The sequence below is a fragment of the Varanus komodoensis genome, unplaced genomic scaffold (genome assembly GCF_004798865.1).
Source record: "Varanus komodoensis strain SLA01 unplaced genomic scaffold, ASM479886v1 scaffold1, whole genome shotgun sequence".
Taxonomy (NCBI): domain Eukaryota; kingdom Metazoa; phylum Chordata; class Lepidosauria; order Squamata; family Varanidae; genus Varanus; species Varanus komodoensis.
This window is the reverse complement of record NW_025335268.1, coordinates 38676478-38698503: the sequence shown is the minus strand read 5'-3', so window position 1 is coordinate 38698503 and position 22026 is coordinate 38676478. Positions and strand designations below refer to the sequence as shown.

The 22026-nt window shown below is 39.9% G+C and overlaps 1 protein-coding gene across 3 annotated transcripts in view; it reads left to right on the top strand.

Annotated features, from left to right (window-relative positions):
- Positions 1-22026, top strand: part of MTHFD1L (methylenetetrahydrofolate dehydrogenase (NADP+ dependent) 1 like) — a 144032-nt gene that overhangs the window by 80687 nt on the left and 41319 nt on the right. For 2 of the 3 annotated variants that reach the window (XM_044422800.1, XM_044422807.1), the window contains 4 exons: positions 4249-4388; positions 7669-7710; positions 9554-9654; positions 11101-11278. In XM_044422800.1, the coding sequence (XP_044278735.1) occupies positions 4249-4388; positions 7669-7710; positions 9554-9654; positions 11101-11278 (461 nt within the window). Of the gene's footprint in view, positions 1-4248; positions 4389-5753; positions 5820-7668; positions 7711-9553; positions 9655-11100; positions 11279-22026 lie in introns of those variants that run through there. The other variant, XR_006413949.1, reaches the window with a different exon arrangement.

The following is a 22026-nucleotide window of genomic DNA, read 5'->3' as shown; positions in this document are numbered from 1 at the left end:
CTGGGGGGCATAGTTCAAAGCTTATCTTCAACCTTAAATTCTTAGTGACTGTACTCCTATCCAAAATGCCTAATGTATCTTGTATGATTTCTTTCTGTTTCATGGTTTGCGCATAATGATAATGCATGCTTTATTTAACCTATGGGTTATCATGTTCTGAGTTGTCATGATATGCAAACCTAGTCAAGCTAACAATCTTGGTTTCTTAACCATGAACAACCCAGAAAGAGAAGCCATGATTTTTTGTTCAGTTGCAAAATCTGGGTTGTTTAAACTATGTGTTGGCATTTCATGTGAAGGAGAAACATGGCTTGTTCATGGGTTCTTTTGCCAAGCTAAAGAGTTGATGAGCAATTCTGCACAAAATAACACAGTTATATGTAACCTGGTGCAAACTGGGTCTGTGTGCTGTTTGGTAAGGTCTTGGCCCTAAAAAACAAGTTATAAATACTTATAAATAAATAAATATTGGGACATGAGATGCTTTGAACCATCAAGAAGCATGACATAAAGACCAAGTATTACTATTACATCTTTTTTAATATTACTTTTTCCTGCTGTGTGGTCTTCTGTGATGGAGAAAACCCCTTCAGTTTTTAGGAACATGGGCAGTACAAATATATTAGACACTGGCTAACTGGAGTATGGAAAAAATAAAACATTTATGGAATCATTTGAAATGCTGGGAAAGATAGGAAGGCATTCAGTCCCATGGCTGGTCATTGAGGAAGAGATTTGGGGTCACATTATACAAACAGTTAGTTCATTCACCCTTGCTGTAGTAACAAAAATGTGGTGTCCTTTCGGATGAATCATAATCCATCCTGGTTTATTTTGGCAGCTGCTGCGTTTGGTGTTCTGTGACTTACAATGAGCACCAAGCATTTGGTTCCTAACTGAAATACCTTGGATCGATGGGGTTAGAGTTCACATGCTTCTGAGACTTTGAACTCTTCCTTTCCATAGTTTTCCTTGCTGACAGCTGCACCAGAAGAGATATGTTTGCATCACGGAAGAAGACAGCAGCAAGCCCTTCAGAATTTCCATTTCCTTTTGCATTGTTCTGGAATTTGGCCTCCATAGTTTCATGCCCTAAAATGTAGCCTTGTGTGCATGTTTCCCAGTAGGACCTTCCAGTGTATATGATTTGTTTTGATTTAGCTGTGTTGATAGTAAATGCTGATGTGTGAAGTTTACTTTCATTACAATCTGTCTTTCTTCACCAGGAATTTTGTTATGGGATTTTTTTTTTACAGATCACAATTCCATTTGCATTGTTACAAAATGAAACACGGGTCCCTTTCTTCAAGGCTCCCTGCCATTTCAGAACATTCACTTTTGCATTCAGAGAGATGGTTTGAGCCGCAGTGTAGTAACTATGGTTGCTGCTTTTTACATTTATTTTAAAAGGCTGGGAAATCCAGTCAGCTGCTTCAAGCAGCACGTCACTTGTTCCAAAGTTTTGTTTTTGCATGTAGTATTCTATAAAGTAGGTAATATATTTCCCCAAAAGATATTGCATGTTAAAGCGGTGGTCAATGGAAACTGCAGATGCTGAATCTCTAGAATACTTTGTCTTTTTAACTCACCATTTAAAGGCATTCTCCTTACATTGTTTTTCATTCTTCCTCCAAGATATTAGTCTCTTGCAGCCCCTTTCCTTCCATTTGTAATTCTGGTCTTCAGCTTATTTTCCTGATAAGTTCTCTTCAGGTGTAGTAATATTTTTGAAAAGAAAAGTCAAAATACATTTCTGTTATCTTCCTCAAAACATCTACGCTACTATAATACACAAGTTTAAATTGTATAGAAAATGTTTTAGTGTTTAGTTAGGGCCTGATGTTTTACTTTTGTAGTTGTATGCTTACTGTATTCTAAGTGAATACCTAAAAATGTAACATGTCAGTACAACAAACAAATCAGTCTCCATTTGACCCCTTGAAACCCCTTCGTTTCTTCTGCAGCTGCTACTGGCTTGTCTGTATCTGTCTGTGTTTAACTGTGAAAGTATGTTCTTGTTTTTGTAGTATTCTAAGCTTCCTTTTGAGGGCAGTCTCCTCTTTAAGATGGATTAGAAAATCACAACAACTGCAACAATATCAAGGCATATCATACATTAATCAGAGATTTGGGACTGGCAGTGGGTCACTGTTGGGTTTACATACTTGGAACAGCTTAGATTGGTTGCTGTGTAATTGGTGAGATGGCAAAAGGTTCCTCTGCCCTAAAGACTTGGATTGTTACAGACCCAGACTATCTGGCACATTTCCAGGGAGTGTCCTGGCTGCACAGGGACTAGATCTAGGACTGTTATTGTGGATCGTGTGAAATGGTCCCACCTAGGAGTGCAGTAGAGCACCCCTTGGAATAGTTTGAATTTACAGGAAAGGAAGCAACTCTGCAAAAGACTTCTCCCACACATGAAAAGCCAACTCAGCAGTTACATCTTCTGCCACTGCTGCAACCTGTTCTGGCTACAGGGAGAAGGCACGCTGATTTACCTGCGGAACGCAAAGTGTCCAGCAACTCACCTATGCCATGAGTCTCTGATAAGGTTGCCTCCTCTGCTGCCCTCTAGCATCTGTCTCCTTCCACTTGCCAATCATGGGAAGGAAGATCGAACCTAAAATAGATAGTTTAAAAGGAGGATTTAAGGATTACACACATGGAAATTACATTCACACATTACTTTAAAATATTTGACTTTTTGTGCCCATTCGTCATTCGTTATGTTCATTGGTTAACCCCTTGTTTTTGCTGTGACTGAAGACAGTGTCTCCAACGCTCAGACAAGCAGCCTGAGGCCTTGAAATGGGGCAGGTTGCCATCCTAGATATAGCTGCATAAATAACCTCCTTAATCACGTAATTGCTGAACTAAGACTAGCTTGAATCTTCCTTGCCCTGCTGGCCTCTCCATTTGCTTATGTTTTCATTGGCACTCTGAATTGCAGGCAGGAAATCATACAAAAGTGATTGTGCTGAATATTTGAGCACAAACAGGTTTCAAAGGACATAGCTTTTGGCACATGGCTTTATCTTTACATTTACTCTCTGTTTTATTTCCTTTGCAGTTGGTAGCCTTCATCCCAGCAGCTTTTACACTGCATCCTGTTTCCCTTCCTCTCTCAGAAGTTGGAGCACTGGGACTCCTGACTTTTGTATTTCTACCACTTGAGTCTTTAAACAAGAAATTTGATTCACTTCTGAGATAAAGCCCCTTCCCACACATTTTTCCTCTTGGTAGAATGCAGAGCTGAATTCTTCACCATGCACTCCCTTTTTGCTAAATAAGTCTGATCAGTTTTTGGGCAACTGAGATTTCTCTAGCTCTGCCCAGAAGTAAATGGAAAGATATGTAAGTGGAAGGATTTAGATGGGGGTTCTCTGTCCAGATACAGAGGGAATGGGGAACATCTGGATCACAGGAACTCCCATCTGTCCCACTAACTTACCTACTTGTCTTTGAATATGAATTAGAGGCCATTTAGTTTCTCTGTTCATCCGCCTTCACTGCATTAAACTTTTTTAAAAGCCTCTTTGGGGGCCAGTTGAAGTTTTCTAGAAACCTAATTGCTGTAAGAGGGCATTTTATGGGAGGTTGGCTGTTGGAGAGTGAAGAATTAATCCTCTATGACAGTGTGACCTTCCTTCAAATTCACCCCTTCCCTGCTGAAATCATTCTTTTAAAGGCCCTCTCACCCCAATTAGTATTAGTAATATTATATAATTTGGTAGTAATGGATTTGTTGGTTTTGTTGCAGTGGGGGCTCCATATTCTACTGTTTTCCTAAAGACAAGGTAGATCCAAGGTTGGGATACAGTAGCTAAAATGTGGTATGGAAAGCACTATTTTGCACAAGAAAATCTCGGGTATTTATACTTTAAAACAGCACTTGGATTGAATAGTATAAAGTATTAATGTTGTTTTATTCCATTTCACTTTTGGAGTGGGATGCAAAGGAGTGGTTGACTATAAATTATGTAGATTTTCTCTGTGTAGACATGGATAAAACAAAAGCTAATGTGACTTTAAATCACACCTGGAAGCATTTCACCCTCTTCCACAAAATGAAATGCATTGCATCACTCTCCTGAATTCATGATTCCTTTTGCCAAACATTTCCACTCAAAGAAAAGAAGGGATTGCCTCTGTATACACGCAGGTCTGTGCTGTTAAGGTAACATTCAAATGAACAAAAATTCCTCAACCATCTAGGTAACTTAACTCATCCTGTATTCCTCATAGTAACTGAAGCTGGTTTCGGTGCTGATATTGGGATGGAGAAATTCTTCAACATCAAATGCCGAGCATCTGGCTTGGTTCCCAGTGTGGTTGTGCTCGTTGCTACAGTGAGGGCTTTGAAGATGCATGGAGGTGGGCCAAATGTAAGTTTCTTTGTCTGTTTAGTAAACCAAATGATAAATCTTTCAAACTCCCTAAGGTAGTGTTTCTAAGTCCATATCATTTGAAATATGTATAAACATTTGTAATGTTAAAATAGTTGGAATAGTTCTCTCTTCCTTGCAACCTGGTTAATGAAGGCTTGCACTGAACTGTCCTTCATTGTGCAGAAGGATGTGGCATTATCTCCAGAGATCACAAGACTTAAAACATAGTAAAGACACCTGTCTAAATGACTACAATTTAGGAAAGGGAATTAGGTCTGTGTGCATTTTCCCTCTGTTCTCTCTCTTTGCACTTTCATGGGTAATCCCACCAATTTGGCAGCAAGTGTGCTGCTTCCTAAGCACCTGCCCAGTTCCACGTTCCTAACCAACCCAGGAATGCCATGAAAAGTCTAGGTTTTTAAAAGATTAAGCAACCCAGAGTTAACTTGGCAACAAATTATGGGACAACTCTGTGCCATTTAACCCGTCATCAACCCAGAATTACTGTAATGGTAAGAACCTGAGGTGTTCCTGAGTTGTTCAGGAAAATGGCAGTGGCCAAGTGAGTGGGAACCAGTCTGGCTGCTTTTCCTGCATGCTCATCATTGTTGTTCATGATTTGTTTGGTCATGCAAACCAGGTCACTGTGTCCCATATCTTCTGCTAGCACATACCTTTGCTGCTGGTATTCTTCAGTTACCCTATGCTAAGTAGGGTCACTCTCCAGCCAAAGTTAACCATGTTTAAGACCCATGAAAGAGTTACTAAAAGGTATAGAATTCAAAAGTACCTCACTAGATTGTGCCCTGCCTCTCTGCGGGCCTTTGCCCTGGATCATAGCAGTGCTCTGAGTAGATTATTAAAATCTAATTCTTCCTTTCCAAAGTTCTTGCGTTATTTCCCCCTTACCCTGTCACCCAAGCATGCAGTCTGGCTTTCATCTTTGGTTCCTCTCATTTTTTCCCTTTAATTTCTTGTAGAGTCTGACGTTTTCCTTATCCTCCTTGAGTTTCACAATCTTCCCTGAGGTTGGCCACTGCTGTATATTTACAAACATTTCTTCAGCCATCTTATATCTATACAGAATGTTGATTCCAAGATTGCATCCTAAGCCAGCCAGTGCATCTGTCACTGTTTTTGTATCCACCCCACACTTCTTTGTCTCTGTCCTGCCCTGCTTTTCATTTTTCATGCTCACTCTTTTAGCATCTATTCCTAAAGTAGCAGATGCACTGCTTCATGCTAATGCTTCATCCTTCCTCACAGAACGCATGTCCTGCGCCCTGCATCCCCACCTCTTAAATCCTTCTACAAACTACGTTTTCTGCTTAATACTTTGCAAACTCGCTCTCTTACCTACAGCATGAGCCTAGCCATGTTTACTCGGAAGTATAAAGTTCCATTGATCTCAGTGACACCTACCGCTACGTGAGTATGTTTTGGAATGTGGCCCCAACATTATTTATTATTCCTTTCACGTCTTCCAGCTGCAAAGACTTGTCATGGTTGCGCACCCAACAAAGCCTGCACAATTGTGATTGGGAAATGCGTTGTTTTTACTGAAAACTCAAGCAGAAAGAAGGCTGTTTCTTAGTCATTCCCCAGCCCCCATGGTCAGCTGCTGAAATCTTTAAAACTTATTTCAATTTTGTTGCTTGCCTAAATGAGTATAAGCACGAAAGGCAATTAGCAATCCAGTTTATGTTAAATTAACTCTCACCCCACCCACTTGAACACTTCTGATTCAGTGTCCTCAGTTTTCCATTTAAGACGTGCTTCACATTTTTCTTCTGTGATAACTTGCAGGAAGTAAAATTTATTGACTTTTTGGGTTTAGTCTGATTTCTACCCTGAAGAATTGCCAAATGTAGCTTAGCAGATATATGCTTGTTAGTAGTTCTATTTGAGTAGCAGACTTGTTCAGAACTTGAAGAGGAATACAATTTCAAAGTCTGGGCCCAGTAGTTAGATTTGCTGACAGCTCTTACTGTGGATGCAATTAGAGGGAGAAAATGCAATAAAGTAACTTCTCCTTCTCTTGCACCTTTCACTGTGGTTTGCTAGAAAGCTCCCCCCCCCCCCACAAAAACAAAACCTCATTCTCTCCTCTTTCTGCTCATCTCTTTCTCATCCTGCCTGCTATCCTGGTCACATTACCAGCAATATCCAACTTTTCCACTGTCCCTAGCTTGTTATCTCATCTTTTCTTTCTAGAAACTTATTGGCTGTCAGGCAGGAGCAATGGCAAACAATGGAAACAGGAGGATATGGTACAGGGGGAAGCTTCATATTGAAGAGGACCGCATAGAACATCCTCCTCCAACCTGATATCCTCCAGGACTCCAACTCCCATTGGAGGGCAGCAGATTGGGGAAGGCATGTTCGGAGCAATACAGTGATGGTTACAGTTGATGGACAAGCTGCACCCTCTGCTAATCACATCCATCATTGGCAACAATTGTTTAAAAAGTCATTCAGTAGCGATTAGTGTGGTTCAGTTAGTATGGGTTCATAGCTATGCATAGAATGTTATAAATGCGTGATGTCCAACTTGAAGAAAGAATTCTTAACTTGAAGGAAGAATAAGGCTGAGACAACATGTTGCTTGGGTGTGGTACTCCAGTTCCAAAAAACCTGAATTGCATGGTTGCACGGTTGATGGCATTTGCAGGGGAGAAGCAGGGTGCATAAGCTTGATGAGAGTTCCCTACAACTTTTTGGCCATGTTTTCTTCCAATTGAGCTTCTTTCCAGTCCCACAGCCTGCTACATGTGAGAGGAATTTTCAGGGCAAAGCAGTGAAGACGATAAGAATGAAGATCTTTCCCTGCAAATGCTTCTCCCAGATTTTTTTTTGGGGGGGTGGTGTCATGTTTGCCGGCATGGTTAGTAAAGTACACTCTGCTACAGTATAACTTCAGCTTAAAAGTGGAAGTAAAGGTTAGTTAAATGTATATTATATTTTCAGGTAGATTGAAAACTAACTCAGAATACAGGATGTTGTCAAAATATATCACAATGATCCTCTGTCTACTCAAGATGTAATACTTTATGAAAGAAGCTCCATGAAGCGAAATATTCCAAAATTTACACTGTTAAACCTTATGCCCTGACATTTAAAGTCACACACACTATGTTGACATCTGTTTCTTTCAGAAAGTAACTTACCGAAAACAGTAGCTTTTAAGGCATTCTCATTGTCTAGTAATCATGGATCAATCTTTTTGGACACATCAAATTTACATGAGTATTGTTTAACTATGTGTTTGTGATTTCAGGTAACAGCTGGTGCTCCTCTTAAGAAAGAATATACAGAAGAGGTAATGACATTTTCTGACAGACATAAAACATTTACAAAACCAACACCCCACCCCCCATCTCACAGTACTTGTTACTTTGCAGATTATAAAGCGAGACAGGAATTAAACCTAGAACCTACAAAACTAGACTCCTGAATAGAGGTTTTTGTGTTGTATTGCTCTGTGGGTAATTCTATTATGTCAAGGCCCTGTTCATTCTTTTGTTTATTTAAAGTGCTTATGTACCACTTAATATCATATGATGATCTGCAGGCAGTTCCCACACACGCGCACAAACACACTCAAATTAAGCAAATATAAATATAAAACAGTACAAATTAATAATGACTTTAAAAATGTCACAAGCACAATAGAATGTGGTATAAATCAGTGTCCTGCAACAGCAGGGCGTTGGACTCAATGGCCTTCTTGTCCCCTACCAATTCTACTGTTCTATGATTCTATGAGAACAAAACTTTTAAAATACATTTTCATGAATTTGTATAAAGTGCATTCAACTTTAAGCCTATTATCCATAGGTTTAAACATGTATGGTCTAATAAAAGTAGACCATATATCCACATAAGAATCCATTTGAAGGTGGCATCTATATGGTGCCAATCAAACAGTGAAAGTATTATAACATCTTCAGTCCCTTGCATTATAGGAGGTTAGTTTTTATCCTTGCAATGTTCTGATACCACTTTTAGCTGTCAAAAGGGCACATTTACACCAACCATTTGTTTATGTCCCCAAGGTAAGTAGATAATTTAAAACAGAGTATGCATCTGTATATATTAACTGTTCCAGTACAACATTTATCAGTGTAATAGCCTCCTTCCATGCAACTTTAGATATTGTGAAATCATATGGTTAAAAAACATTAGCTGTATTATACTTCTGGCAATTAGCTGAGACAATCCATCAAAGCTCACAGTACAGATATTCTCTTCACAGATAATATATACTTTTGCAGATCAGTGAAAGGCTAACAAGTTGCAGTGACACTTTTGGCCCTTCTCTCTTGTGTATACTCCCTATTCCTAAGCTTCTCTTTTCCCTCTCCACAGTCATGAGATCCTTTCTCCTCCTTGGAGTCCTAACATTCCTCTCATTCTTTTTTTATCTCCCTTCATCATCACTCTGCCCTTGATCTGAAATCTGCTGAGCAGCCCAAGGCTTGAAGAATGTATGTGGGGGTGTGTGTAGAAATCGGTTTTTTACTGCAGGGCTTCTGAAAGGATGAATGATACCAAAAAAAATCGCTCTATTAACCTCATACACCAGCAGCAGCACCATGGGAACTGCAGGTGTGGGTGTAATCTACAGACATGGTTACCTGGTTCTGCAAGGTTTTGAGATATACAGATAAGTAGTTCCAAAATTAAGTAGTTTGGAATGTCAGACATAATCATATTGGAAGATTTTTAGTACAGGGGAATTCATGTTCCAGTCCTAGATTTGACCTTCCTTGATCCATGGGATATATTGTGCTATGGGATAAATTAATAAGAATAGTAAGGTAGGAAATATCATGCAGAAACAATTTAATTGTGTTTACCATTTAAACCCTTAGGTGGAGCTGTGGGTTACAGTCGGGGAAGCTGGGCAGTAACCTGTCCAACTTCCAGTGCTTGATTTTTCTTCACCCACAGACATGGGGTTTCAACATGGGGCTTGCCAAGCCCCCTTCAGTGGCTAGTACGACTGGAGATTTGCCACTGTTGGCAGTGTGATTGGATAGTTAAATATACTGCACTGTTTCACATGGCTTTATTAAAACCATAGCACCAAATGATAAAAGGCAATTTATTACTATTCAAGGTTTCTGTTTACTTTCGGCTATTTCTCCTTCCTCATGCAGAATCTCAAGCTGGTATCTGATGGCTGCAGTAACCTAAAGAAACAAATTGAAATTGCAGGGCTGTTTGGTGTACCTGTTGTAGTTGCTCTCAATGTTTTCAGGTAAAATTATTTGTTCTTTATTGAACTGAGAGATTCAGATGGGGGCAATCTGCCCTATTCTTTATTTCCTGAAATCATGAATATTTATTCCTGATTAAATATATTTAACAGCCCAGTTGACATCAGGCCAACCAAGAACTTTAATCAATGAAACCAGCTATCACAAAAGGAATGAGATTTTCAAGGCCACTTATTTCTGATGTCTTGTCATTTGCCAGGTCCATTACGATTAACAGATCTGTGAATATGATAAAATATGTAATACTGAAATGTTAATCTTCAGTTCAAAATCCGTGTTGCTGTTGTAAGTTTATTAGGCTATCTAAAAGATCAGCCCATAAATTATGCAAACTTTCATGATCTCCAGATATCTCCGTCAAACAAGATGTTATAAATGGCAGATCTGGGTCAGGGAAAGGTGGAGAAGTCACATCGGCCTGGTCTGTAAAACATGGCAGCCCACTATGGCTTAATTTAGCCACAGGGCATCATGCAAGGTGCCCTCTTGTGATATTTTTGCATGGAGCACAAGGGTGGCTACCTTGTCATGGCTTGTTATGTCAAGTGAACCCAGCAGTTGTGGCTTGATGGTTGTCTAAAATAAACCATAGGTTATTTGAGAGTTGTCTTACCTTCAGACAGCTCTTGCTGTCTGCGTTCACGCAAAGCAAAAAGCCATGGCAAGCCTGGCATCCACAGGTTCTCTGGACGATAAACCCAGTGAGTGAATTATGTCATGGTGGGCTCTTGTCTTGTGTGAGGTCATTGTCTGGGTCTGAGGTATATTGTGGGAAAAGGAGACTGCAAGCATTCACGATAAGCTCAACAGGGCACAGATGGTCACAGGATGTTCCTACTGAGCCTGACTATACCAGGGGAGAGGAAGGGGGGATGTTTGCTCCTCCACTGGGGGAACTTGAAGACTAGCAGTTCTCAGAAGTGTTCTCTTTCCTGGTTGAAGCAAATGGACTCCTTTTGCTGGTGGATCACAGAGAGAAATTAGGCAGCCTTTATCAAGAGATAATTTTAGATGCTCTTCTAGGTAATAAAAGTCAATAATACTAAAGCCACTTGAGGAATGAACCCTCAGAGAATGCTGGTATAAAAAACCTCCTCCTCCTTCCTTGCAGAGTCCCACTGTAAACTCGCTAAATATAGTATTTTGTTCATTCCTTTATTCATATATTCTTTTAAGCCTAATCAGCTACCTAAAATTGAAGGGGAAATTATTACACTGAAATTTGCATTCAGAGAGGCTCTAACTATGCACTTCTTTAAATGTAACTTTGAATCTCTTGCTTGAGATTCCCTGTGTTGTTTTGATCAGTAAAAGAAGCCATGGGATTGGGACCATAGTGTGGGAAGAGGGCTGAGATAAAAGCATAAATAAAAAATGACTGATATAAAACCATGAATAAAATAATTAAATGGCTATTTTGTTGACAGAACGGACTCTCCTGCTGAGATTGATTTGGTTTGCGAAATGGCCAAACAATCTGAAGCTTTTGATGCGGTGCCTTGCAATCACTGGTCAGATGGGGGCAGAGGAGCTGTGGAATTGGCTCAGGCCGTAAGAAGGGCCTCTAATCAACCCTGTAACTTCAGATATCTGTATGACCTGGAGGTAAGATAAAAGAGGAAACAGTGGGAGAGCACTTGGGGGAACCTTCCATAGGATGTGATTAAGCAAGTAGCCATTGAGTCAGTATCTCTAGCGGTACACAACATTTTTCCTGATGGGATTGGATGCTTGCTTGTGTTCTTTGTCAAATTTATTGTTAAGTATGTTCAGCTACACATGTGCAGAACATTTGAAAGCCTATAGATCTAAACCAAATATAATTGGTGACATTTTGGACTAGTTGTTTTTAACTATGCTTTGTCATGACAACTGAGTCAGGAGCTTAATCTAACCCAGATGAACTACAGCTCCATCTAACCCATCAACTGCATTGCTAGAACTGCCACTCTGATATTTTACAAGCCCAAATATGGTACCTTTTTCTGTCAAAAACAAGTGATCAAGGGCCTTTCATAAACCCATATAGGACCTAGGGCCTGTTTAGACACTGATTGGAAGCCATAGTTTCCTGTTCTGTGAGCAAGTGCACACAAGCTTTGGATTTCTTTTTCTTTCCTGAATCACAGGTGCTTTCTCCTAATTTTAAATTAACCACAATTTCTTGTGATTACTGAATTTGAGAAGTGTGGATGGATGGAAGTTTACTTAAATGGATGGAAAGTTAGTTAATGGAACTTCAGTTAATGAGAATAAGTCAGCATAAAACCATGGTGTCATAGTTAATGCATTCTTTTAAACCATAGTTTGAACAAATCAAAGTTCTGCAAGTTCATGCAACAGGGGAAATATAATCAGTTTAAAATCTAAAGTAGAAGCTTCCAAACTTCCCCTTTGATGTGCAAAAGAGGATGATGTGGGAGCAGGTTACTTCAAGTAGCAGGAAATTATGGTTTTCCGTTACAAAACTGATCCAGTCTCTTGAGAAAATTTAATATGCGAGGTCTCTGGACTCTCCATTGACATTTTGTCTTTTGCTTATACAGCTGATTTGCAAAGTCCTTAAAGCCAGTTCTACGAGATCTCTTTCCTTACTCGTGTGTAACACAACTAGTAAGCTCATTGGCAGATTACTGTGGATCAGATTAAAACTTTGTAGTTCTCTGTATCCTGTCAAAAAGGTTCTAAATAAAGCTTTCATTCATTTTGAATCATTTTTCTTTACCAGTCAAGGAACATTATTTTGTTATGTTAAATGTAACACCAGTTATTTGCTTAGAAGTAGAAGGCTGAAGTCAATATGGAAGGACAATATGGCATTTTAGTGGCTGAAACAAGGGTTTTGCGTATGTACGGAGGGCTTTTCCATCTTGCCTTCCTGCTACAGCCCTTTGCATTCTTCTCTAATGTCCATACCAGATAGTTGTGGCACCTTCCAGAAGCAAAGCACATGTGATGTTGAGATGGAGATGGAGGTGCACGGACAGCAGTATTGCAGAAAACAACAAACTCATGTGCATTTGGAATAGCTTTCCATTCCAACATGGGGCCCTTCTTTGTTCTGGTCGTATGCTATGGTGCATTGACAAGGCTGGCTAGAGATTATGGGTGTTCGTTCTCATACATTGGAAGGAAAATTAGGGAAAGCTGATTGTATACTTCACATCAATAGCTGTATGACTTCTCTCTCTCTCTTCCTTTAAGGGTTGGGGTGGGAATTTCACAAACTTGTCCTCTGCAAAAGCATTGGTATGGAATGCTCAATTCATCTGTGTGACAGCAAGAAAAGCAAAATTTCTATTGTGCCTTCTCAGTCTCTTCTTGCACTCCATGTTGTAGGTTGCTTGCCTTTCTTCAGACTAGAAAAAATTCTAAATATGAGGAATAAGGCTCTGAAGAACTAAGCATGTTTATCCTTTATTTATTTATTATTTGTTAAAACATTTTTATGCACCCCATTTGCCGAAGCCTCGGGGCGGCTTACAACAATAAGTTAAAAAATAATTATAATATTAAATTAAAAAAATATAAACATTAGGTTGAAAATACAAAAATACCAATATAAAATAAGCCGCCCCGGCCAGATAAAATCCAATAATATTAACAGTTAAAATGCCGCTTAAATAAAAAGGTCTTCGCCTGGCGCCGAAAAACAAATAACGACGGCGCCAGGCGGACCTCCCTGGGGAGCGCATATATTTCAATATAAGCAAGTGTAGAGTAAAGCACGTTGGGGCAAAAGTCCCAACTTCAGGTTACACTGACGAGACGTGAACTAGCCCTGACTGAGCAAGGGGGGTAGTGCACAGCTTGATGAACCTATTGGCTCAGTGCTCAGCTGATTATAAAGGAACCAAACTCCATCCTAGGCATAATTAGGAATGGAGTAGAAAATCAAATTGGTAGCATCTTATTCCCCTTACAGAAATCTTTTGTGCGACTGCACTTGGAATGTTGTGTTTAGTTGTGGTTGCTGTACCTGAAAAAGGACATTATTCAGTTGGAAAAAATGCAGGGAAGGACAACGAAAATGATCAGGGAACTGGAACAGCTCCCCTAGGAGGAGTGACTGCAATAACGGGGACTGTTTAGCCTAGAGAAAAGTCGAATAACATGATAGGGTGTTTAAAATAATGCACAGTATGGAGAAAAAGGAGAAAAAGACATTTTCTCTGTCTTCCTTAATACTAGAATGCAGGGTCATCCCATGAAGCTGATTGCTGGGAAGTTTGGGACAGGTAAAAGGAAATGCTTCTGCACACAGTGCACAAACTGTGGAAGTCACTGTCACGGGAGGTGGTGACGGCCACCAATTTAGATGGCTTTAAAAGGGGATTGGACAGATCCATGGGGGAGGAGGCTATCAGGGGCTACTAGCCTTGCTGGCTAGGTGCTACCTCCTGTAGCAGAGGTGGCATTCCTGCAGGCTCCAGCTGCTGAGAAGTTGCTGAGCTTGTACCCATCCTGCTTGAGGGATCCTGCTTGCACCCATCCTGTGGGAAGTGAAGATGGGCAGCTGATGAGTGCCTAGACAGGAGACTGCTGGGAGACACATGTAATCTAATCTTGGGTTTCGAAGGATACAAGTATATAATTTAAAAGGGACACATGTTAAACACATAAACATATGTCAGATTTTTTCTAAATCGTTTAATTTTAAGCAGTTGGATTACAGTTAATTTCTTTTCCCTGAAAAACACAGCAGTTTCTATGGATTGGGGGGGGGGTGAGGGGGCGGACACAAAACCCTCCATTACATTAAGTTGTCATATAACAATAGATTAACAAATGCTTTGATAGCTTTTATAAGTAAGTAAATGTGTATCCAAATTGTAATATGAAGGGACAACAGTCTATTGATTTTAAGACTGGGAAAGATGTGAAAAGCATTACATCAGTTGTCAAGGGACTGAAATAGTAAGAAAAAGGCGGCGAGACTAAGGATGTACAAATAAATTGTGGCATTGGGAATTACACAAGGGATTTTTGTAAAAATGCAGACAGGCGACAAGGAGCTTTGCTAAGACCATAAAGAACTTTACCATATTAACCGTGTTTGTCTTCACACAGCACTCATTTAAACTCTTTGCCTCTGTGCTGTTTATTATTTCTTTTCCATTTTCTGCCATCTGAATCCTGCACAAAGCAATATGCATTTCATAGGTATTTGTTTTAAAATATTAGTTAGAATACATATGGAGAACTTCAGCATCTCAGCAGTCTTATCAAAGAAGACTTCCTTCAAGTGTTTCAGTTTTTGAGAAGGATGAATTTTAAGCAGAAGCAGAGAGCTATTATTCAAAATGAACTGATGTATTCATTAGCCATAAGCTTAAATAACTGAGGCAGGGAAGCTAGGAGAGGAGAGGAAGTACAGATTTATCACCATCCCCACCTTCCAGTTCTTAGTATTTAGTATTTAGTAGCATCTCAAAGGATGCTACTAGCTGAAATTCCACCCAGTTCTAAGAAATTTCTGCTGGTGGTGATTTTTGACATATACCATTCTTCTTTTAAGATACCAAAGCAGAAAAGACATGCCCGAAGTCCCATGCAATAGCTCATCACTAGGGTGAAGAGAAACCTAATATGAAAAGACAACGTCATGCCCTTATCTGTGAAGTGCCTCTAGCTTTCTTCTTGCTTGCCATTTGATTTGACAGGCACGCATACACAGTAAATCCAATGCAGGTTCCCCTGTGAGCCTTGCCATTGTTTCACACTTACTATTTGTAAAGTATGTATATCTGGCCCTTTGATGCCTTATTATGCTTAAAAACCGGCTACTTTTTAAAGGCAAAGCTCTTCTAAGGCATATGTAGTAGTGGCGTCATGAGCGCTTGCCAGCTAGATTTGTGCACGGCTGACCTCTGCAGAATCATTTCTTCCTCGGGAAGAAGCATATGTTCAATGCAGTGGGAAAGTTTGGTATGAGCGGTGATCAACCTGTTTCCTGCCCCCAGAGTCACATCTGTCAGAATGACCCTTGAAATACAGAGTAATGTACGATACCCCCTCCCATGGGACTTTCTTTCAGAAATCATAATAATAAAGAATGATGAATTTGAAAGGTAGCTTTTTCCCATCTTACCTGCACTGTTCTTCCATCTCACAGGACAGCAGGACTATTTTAATAATTTGTTTTGTTAAATCCTTTTAAGTCCTTTTGCGGTCTCAAACCCAGGACGGGAACTGGTTGTATCTTGGGGGATAAAAGTAAATCATTTTTAACCACAGGTGGAGGTGTGTATTCACGTAATAGCTAAACTTTGGTTAGCATTTTTCTTCTGCACATTATGAAACTAAGGAAGGTGATTCAGGTATAGGAATTCTTTGTCATCCTCAGAACCTGTGGAACCAAAAGAGGGAGATAAAATTACAAACAGATTTATGAAATAGAAAGCAACAAAGGAAAGAAATGGAAACTGAAATGTGCAGCGTCAGCTGCTGTTTTAGCACCATGCCATATCAATCCAGAGCACCTTGAACTATGCATTTTGTCTTGGCTCAGTTCCTGACAGCAGATGTGGGGAAGATATAGATGGCTTCATTTAGCTGAGGGATGGTTATATATTATTTCTCCCAGTGTTTATGGAAATGAAGAAGTACTGATCCCTAAGCTCAAGGCTATCTTAGGATTTCCTTTTCTTTTAAAAGCCCACATGACTAAATAACAAATCCAAATATTTGTTCCCATGATGTTACATATAAAACCCAGATGGGGTTCTTTAAATCTTTCTGCTTTAATCTGAGAGCATTTATGAGGTTTTTCATTGTTCAGACATTTCCACACAAGTGTACACGCAAACATTTCTGCACACACACATTTTTCTCTTTTCCATGCATCCTTCATCAGACACAGAAGATGACAGCTGAGACAGGAGACATTAACTGTAACGTGAGGGTTCTTCGTTTGGCATGCTCAGTGAGCAAAATGGAGGAGAACTGGGAAGGAAATGCACAAGTTTGAGGGGACCCAATGCAGCTTAACAGGATCATAGAGTTGGAATCATAGAGTGGGAAGAGGCCATGAAGGCCATCAGGCCCAATCCCTTGCTGTTGCAGGACACAATTTACACCATCCCACTCAGACGGCTGTCCAGTTTCTTTTTGAATGTCTCTAGTGTGGGAGTGCCCACCACCTCTCTAGGCAGCTGGTTCTATTGCCATATTGCTCTGACAGTGAGGAAACTTTTCCTGATGTCCAGACTGAATCTGGGTTTTCACAACTTGAATTGATTATTCTGTGTCCTACACTCTGGTACCAGTGCGAAGAGATCTTGACCTTCCACTTTGTGTCCCCCCCCCCCCCCAATCTTCTTTTCTCAAGGCTGAACATGCCTAGTTCTCTCAGTCTTTCCTCATAGGACAGTGATTCCAAACCCTGGATCATTTTTGTTGCCCTCATCTGGACTCATTCTAGTTTTTCTGCATCTTTCTTAAATCTGGGTGCCCAGAACTGGACACAGTTCCAGATGAGGTCTAACTACTGAGGAGTATAAGGGAACTACTACATCTCATGATTTGGAAGTAATACTTCTATTAATGCATCCCAAGATAGCATTTGCCCTTTTTGCAGCTGCATTCATATTTAGCCTGTTGTCCATAATTACTCCAAGGTCTTTTTCTGTTTCAGTTCTGTTGAGCCACCTGCTCAATGCAAGATCATGGCAGTTCCCATTCGTGCTGAAATTTTTACCACACTGTCAACTCTTAAAACCCATTGCATGTATTGTCATGTCTATCTGAAATGAAAAATCAGGTACACTGTGAATTAAGCACTTGAATCATGTACCAAAATTCAGCCTACATTCCTCCTGCTCACCTTTAATTTCACTTTCTTCAGGATAGTATAACATCATAGAATCATACAGTTGGAAGGGGCCTGGTAGGCCATCAGGTCAAGCCACCTGGTCAATGCAGGATTCAAGTCTCTCATCCAGATTTCAACCAGACCCAACCCTGCTTAGCTTCCAAGATTAGGCATGAGCAGGCACTTCAGGCTCTTTGAATCATATGGGCCTGCATAATGAGAAAGAAGACTTGAAAATCCTGTTGAGCCAACATTTTCACTGCATTTGCTTTCTACTGGTTAAATAAAAATAATTTTGACCCTTCTAAAGGGTTCTATATGAAAACAGAATAACTGTGTGAGGAGCAGAAATGGGCTAGCCCTGTTGTCTTCACATGTTTGGTGCCCTTGTAGAGAGTGACTTTTGGAAGAAGCACCTCCTGAATTTGAGGAAGCTCTCCACAATATTTAGAATAGTGATTTTACAGTGTTCCAAATTACATGGAGAGGCCCCATGGGTACAGGAAGGTCTCCTCTTCAGAAAGTCATGCTCCACAAGTAGAGGGCAATGAAATCACATGGTGATGGATTAGCATGTTCCTCTCTGCACGTGCTTTCTCTGCACTGATAGAACATCTGAACAGGACTTCTGTGGCAAGTGCTAGAGAACGGCTTATTTCAGAATAGATGTCTTGTAATGGCCAAGTATTCCAGCTTCAGTCTCATGATACCCACAAGCTCATTATACGGTCTTCGGCAAGCCACACCTCACTCCTCCAGCCAGCTGCGATAGAGGCATGGTTATACTGATGGTGCTACTGACCTGTTTTACAGGGCTGTCGTAAGAATTACAGAGATAATATGTACAATGCTTGACACTGTTCTTAGAAATATTAAACATTCAGTAAGAATAGACAGTTTAAGGCAGGGATAACCAACTTCTTGTATTTCACTTGGTTATCTAGGCAGAGTTTTGGGCCTTGGAAGGGTACTTTGTGATGAAATTTTACCTCCTCCTGAGTGGACAGTTTCCATACTAAATCCAGTACCATCTGGCAGGAAGATCACAAATGTAAGAACATGTGCTCAGGCACAGCATTACTCACACGTATTAAATCCATTTTGCACACAAAATCTGAGAGATGTTACTTTAAAGTATGTGATCTTTTGTTTGTACATCATAGAACCATTGTTCCTTTCTTTCTGACTTCAACTGATGTCTGATTTTGAAAAAGAAACTGGCTGCCCAGAACCACATTAAATTGCCTTAGGGGCCAGGATTGGGCTGCTAGTGAGCCGTCCCTCATTACAACTTTTTGCTTTAAAATGATGGAATGACATTTCTTTATAAATGATACTTGTTAACGTGGCTATCAGCTGGTGTGCTATGCTGGTGCCACTTTTTGCAGTTATTGCTTCAGATGTAACCAAGGAGTAAATTCTGTGCATACTTTCAATGACTGGCAGTCTGAATTAGCCCGTTTCAGAACTCTGTATGCACATGGGAAGAAGCATATGAGTGAGATTGTTCTTAATCTTTCAGTCTATTCAGGTACATGCTTCATAGCAGAACTGGAAGGGATCTGTTGCTCCTTAGAATAGCACCAGTGCTATTGAGACCCAGGCGAATATATGTGTAATTTGACCCACAAAGCACCTCCTGTCATGTTCAATATAAACTTACATTGGCTATTTCATGTTATAGTTTGCCTAGCATTTTTTGTCTAGAAAAAAATACCTGGTATTGTGCTATGAATTTATCTTTTATCATTTTAAACTATACTACACTTTCATAAATGATTATTCGTGAAAACATCTGTTTGCTTGTTTTAAGCCTTCATCAAACTACATTAAGTAATAATGACTGAAAAACGTTATGTTTTTATATGTTTGGTCTTTGGCCATTCAAAATAGGGAAGAGTTTGGTAAAATAGATGCTGCTGATTTAATTCATCCAGGTATTCTTGTGCATTCTTCACAGACATATTTGAACAATATTATTTCATTTGGTATAATGAGGCCCTGGGCATCAAATCAAAAGTTTTGGTTTGTCTGTTTTGGTCTTGTGTGAGTAGCTCTTTGCAACAGGACAAAATACCAGATGTCTTCTGGGATGTACATGTGCCACTAGAGTAAATTTCAGAGCAAATCTAGATAGCTTGTCTCTCCTGTGGTTCCAATACTATGATGTAACATATAACCGAAGAATCATAAAAAGTCTGAGAACAGGAGAAGTGCCATCCTAGGAAGTAGCAGGACAAGAGGCACTGCCTGCCTTGGTTTGATTTCAGTCACTGTCGCCTATCTGAACAGGCTGGGCGGTGGGGTAACAAGACACTGATGGCTGAAGTGCTCTCCACCCCTGGGCTTCAGCACATCCGATTCCCAAGAACAGAATGGCCAGAATGCACGTGCTTCATCTCCTCCCGCAGTATTGAAGGAGATTTTGCAGCTGGTGCAGCAGTTCAGCCAAGCAAAGAAATACCCAGAGCTCTCCTCGGCTAGACAAAGTATCTTTTGAGAAATGCCATGTAAAATGGTTCACTTAGAGTTTTTAGTCCTTTTAAAAAGTATCCCTGTTATTTTCAGTGAGCAACATACCAAATTGTGATACATCAGCTTATGTTTTGTATTTAATCAGATGTAAGACATGAAAAGATTGGTTTACTATAGCAAAGTTGACAGTGGATTTCTCCAGAATCTGGCAAGTGGGAAGCATATCCTCACCGCAGCTTGGTAACCAATGCTTACACCTGTCTCTTCTGCATGTTTGAGACCATTTCTGTAGCTGCTGTAGGTGCAAAATGCTCCTAGGACACTTGTAAAGGGGCCTGATCCAGGAGAACTGTTCTTTACTCTTGTTCAGAACTCTCATCCTAATTTTGTAAGGTGCTATACCTTACCAAACAATAGATTCACACACTGCCACTGCATTGACTTAGTGATGAGCATCCTTTTTTCTGGCTTATCACTGTTCTGGGTTTCTTAGGGACAGAAAGAAAGAAAATAAATTTACAATCTATTGAAGATTAGCCTGCATGAGTTTGTTTTACACGTTTGAGTTGAAAACATCCACAACTGCTGATCAAATCAGACATCAAAAATCACCCTCCCCCACAACGGCCTGGGTTGGGGCCAATAACAGATTGTTTCTCAGTATGTAAACATAATTGTAATTGCCTTCTTAATTTCCTAATTCGGAAATGTTTTCCTGAACCAAAGGACTTGTAAAACCTCAATATTGGCAGGATAGTACTAATTTAAATGTTCATAGCTATACTGATACCTTTCAATGGCTGATTCTGTGCAGAACTTGTGGGCAGATTTAATCGAAAAAATGTTGGCACACTGAAAATTTTCAGTGTAACTTCAAGGAGATATAAACCTTTTCTTCCAGGCTATGTTGTTGAGCACTGTTATGGGGAAGAGGTGTTATGAAAAGATTCAGTCAGTTTATAGTGCAGTTTAAAAACTGGTGCATGTTGACCGTATCTTTAAAAACAAAATGCAAGGAAAGAGAACTGAGAATTGTCTATGTGTTTATGCATATGATTTTTAAAATCAGTACAGTCTGACTCCAATTACTGAATCATATGTCCAGCAGCATTTTGTTTTAAATTATTTAGCCCATGTCCATCCCACACCAGTGAACTTATGATTTTTATTTAGAGGTAGTTTGCAAATTAAACTGAAACAAGCCCCTTTTGTCCCATTACAATTATTAGCATTAACCAAGAAGGCTTGCTTAAGAGTCTGTACATACTTAAATGTTTAAAGAGCAAGAGGATTGTAGAGATGTGTGTGGCTGGCATGTCTGCCTTTTCAGTCTGCTGCTGAGCTGCGGGTTGTCCATGTGTAACTGTTTTTACAATTCTTCATCTGCAAATTAGAATTGAACAGAAGAGCGCAGTTTCAAATAGAGGGCTGTTATCTGTAAAAGAGGACACGTGTCCATCCTGTACCTACCTCACATTGTTTTCAAACCCATTTTACATGCATAAGGACTAGATACTTGCTTACTTGGAAAAGAAAACTGAGATTATCTCAGAAAATAGGCCATGAATTCTGTACCTATTTCCAAATGCTGTGCTTGTATGCTGTAGAATGTATACTCAGTACTAGCTATGGAATTAGCTTCTTCTTGGGAATTCATGAAAGCATGAACAACAAAGGACCTTCATGTTGGAACTGGCTTTCAATAACAAAGTGAAGCTGGAGGGAGTTCTTCCAGATTAACTCTGCTGGTTACTTAAGAGTTATGTTATATTTTTTCCCTGGTTATAAATGTTATTCACGCTGACCTTTGACAACTGAATGATAAAAGGCCATTTTTAACCAGAATGGTCTTTTAAGGCAGTTGCACCGATTTCAATGATCTTCATTTACATGTAGCTATGACTAGCACTAGATAAAGCCCTGGAGAGAGACTTTGCAGCCACAAATACCTTGGGAGGTATAGTATTTTCCTGTTTTCATACATTTTCTGTGCACCTTTGATACTTTGTTCATCAGATCAAGTTCTGACAAGTTCTTATTTCTTGCTTGTGTGCTCAGACTTCTC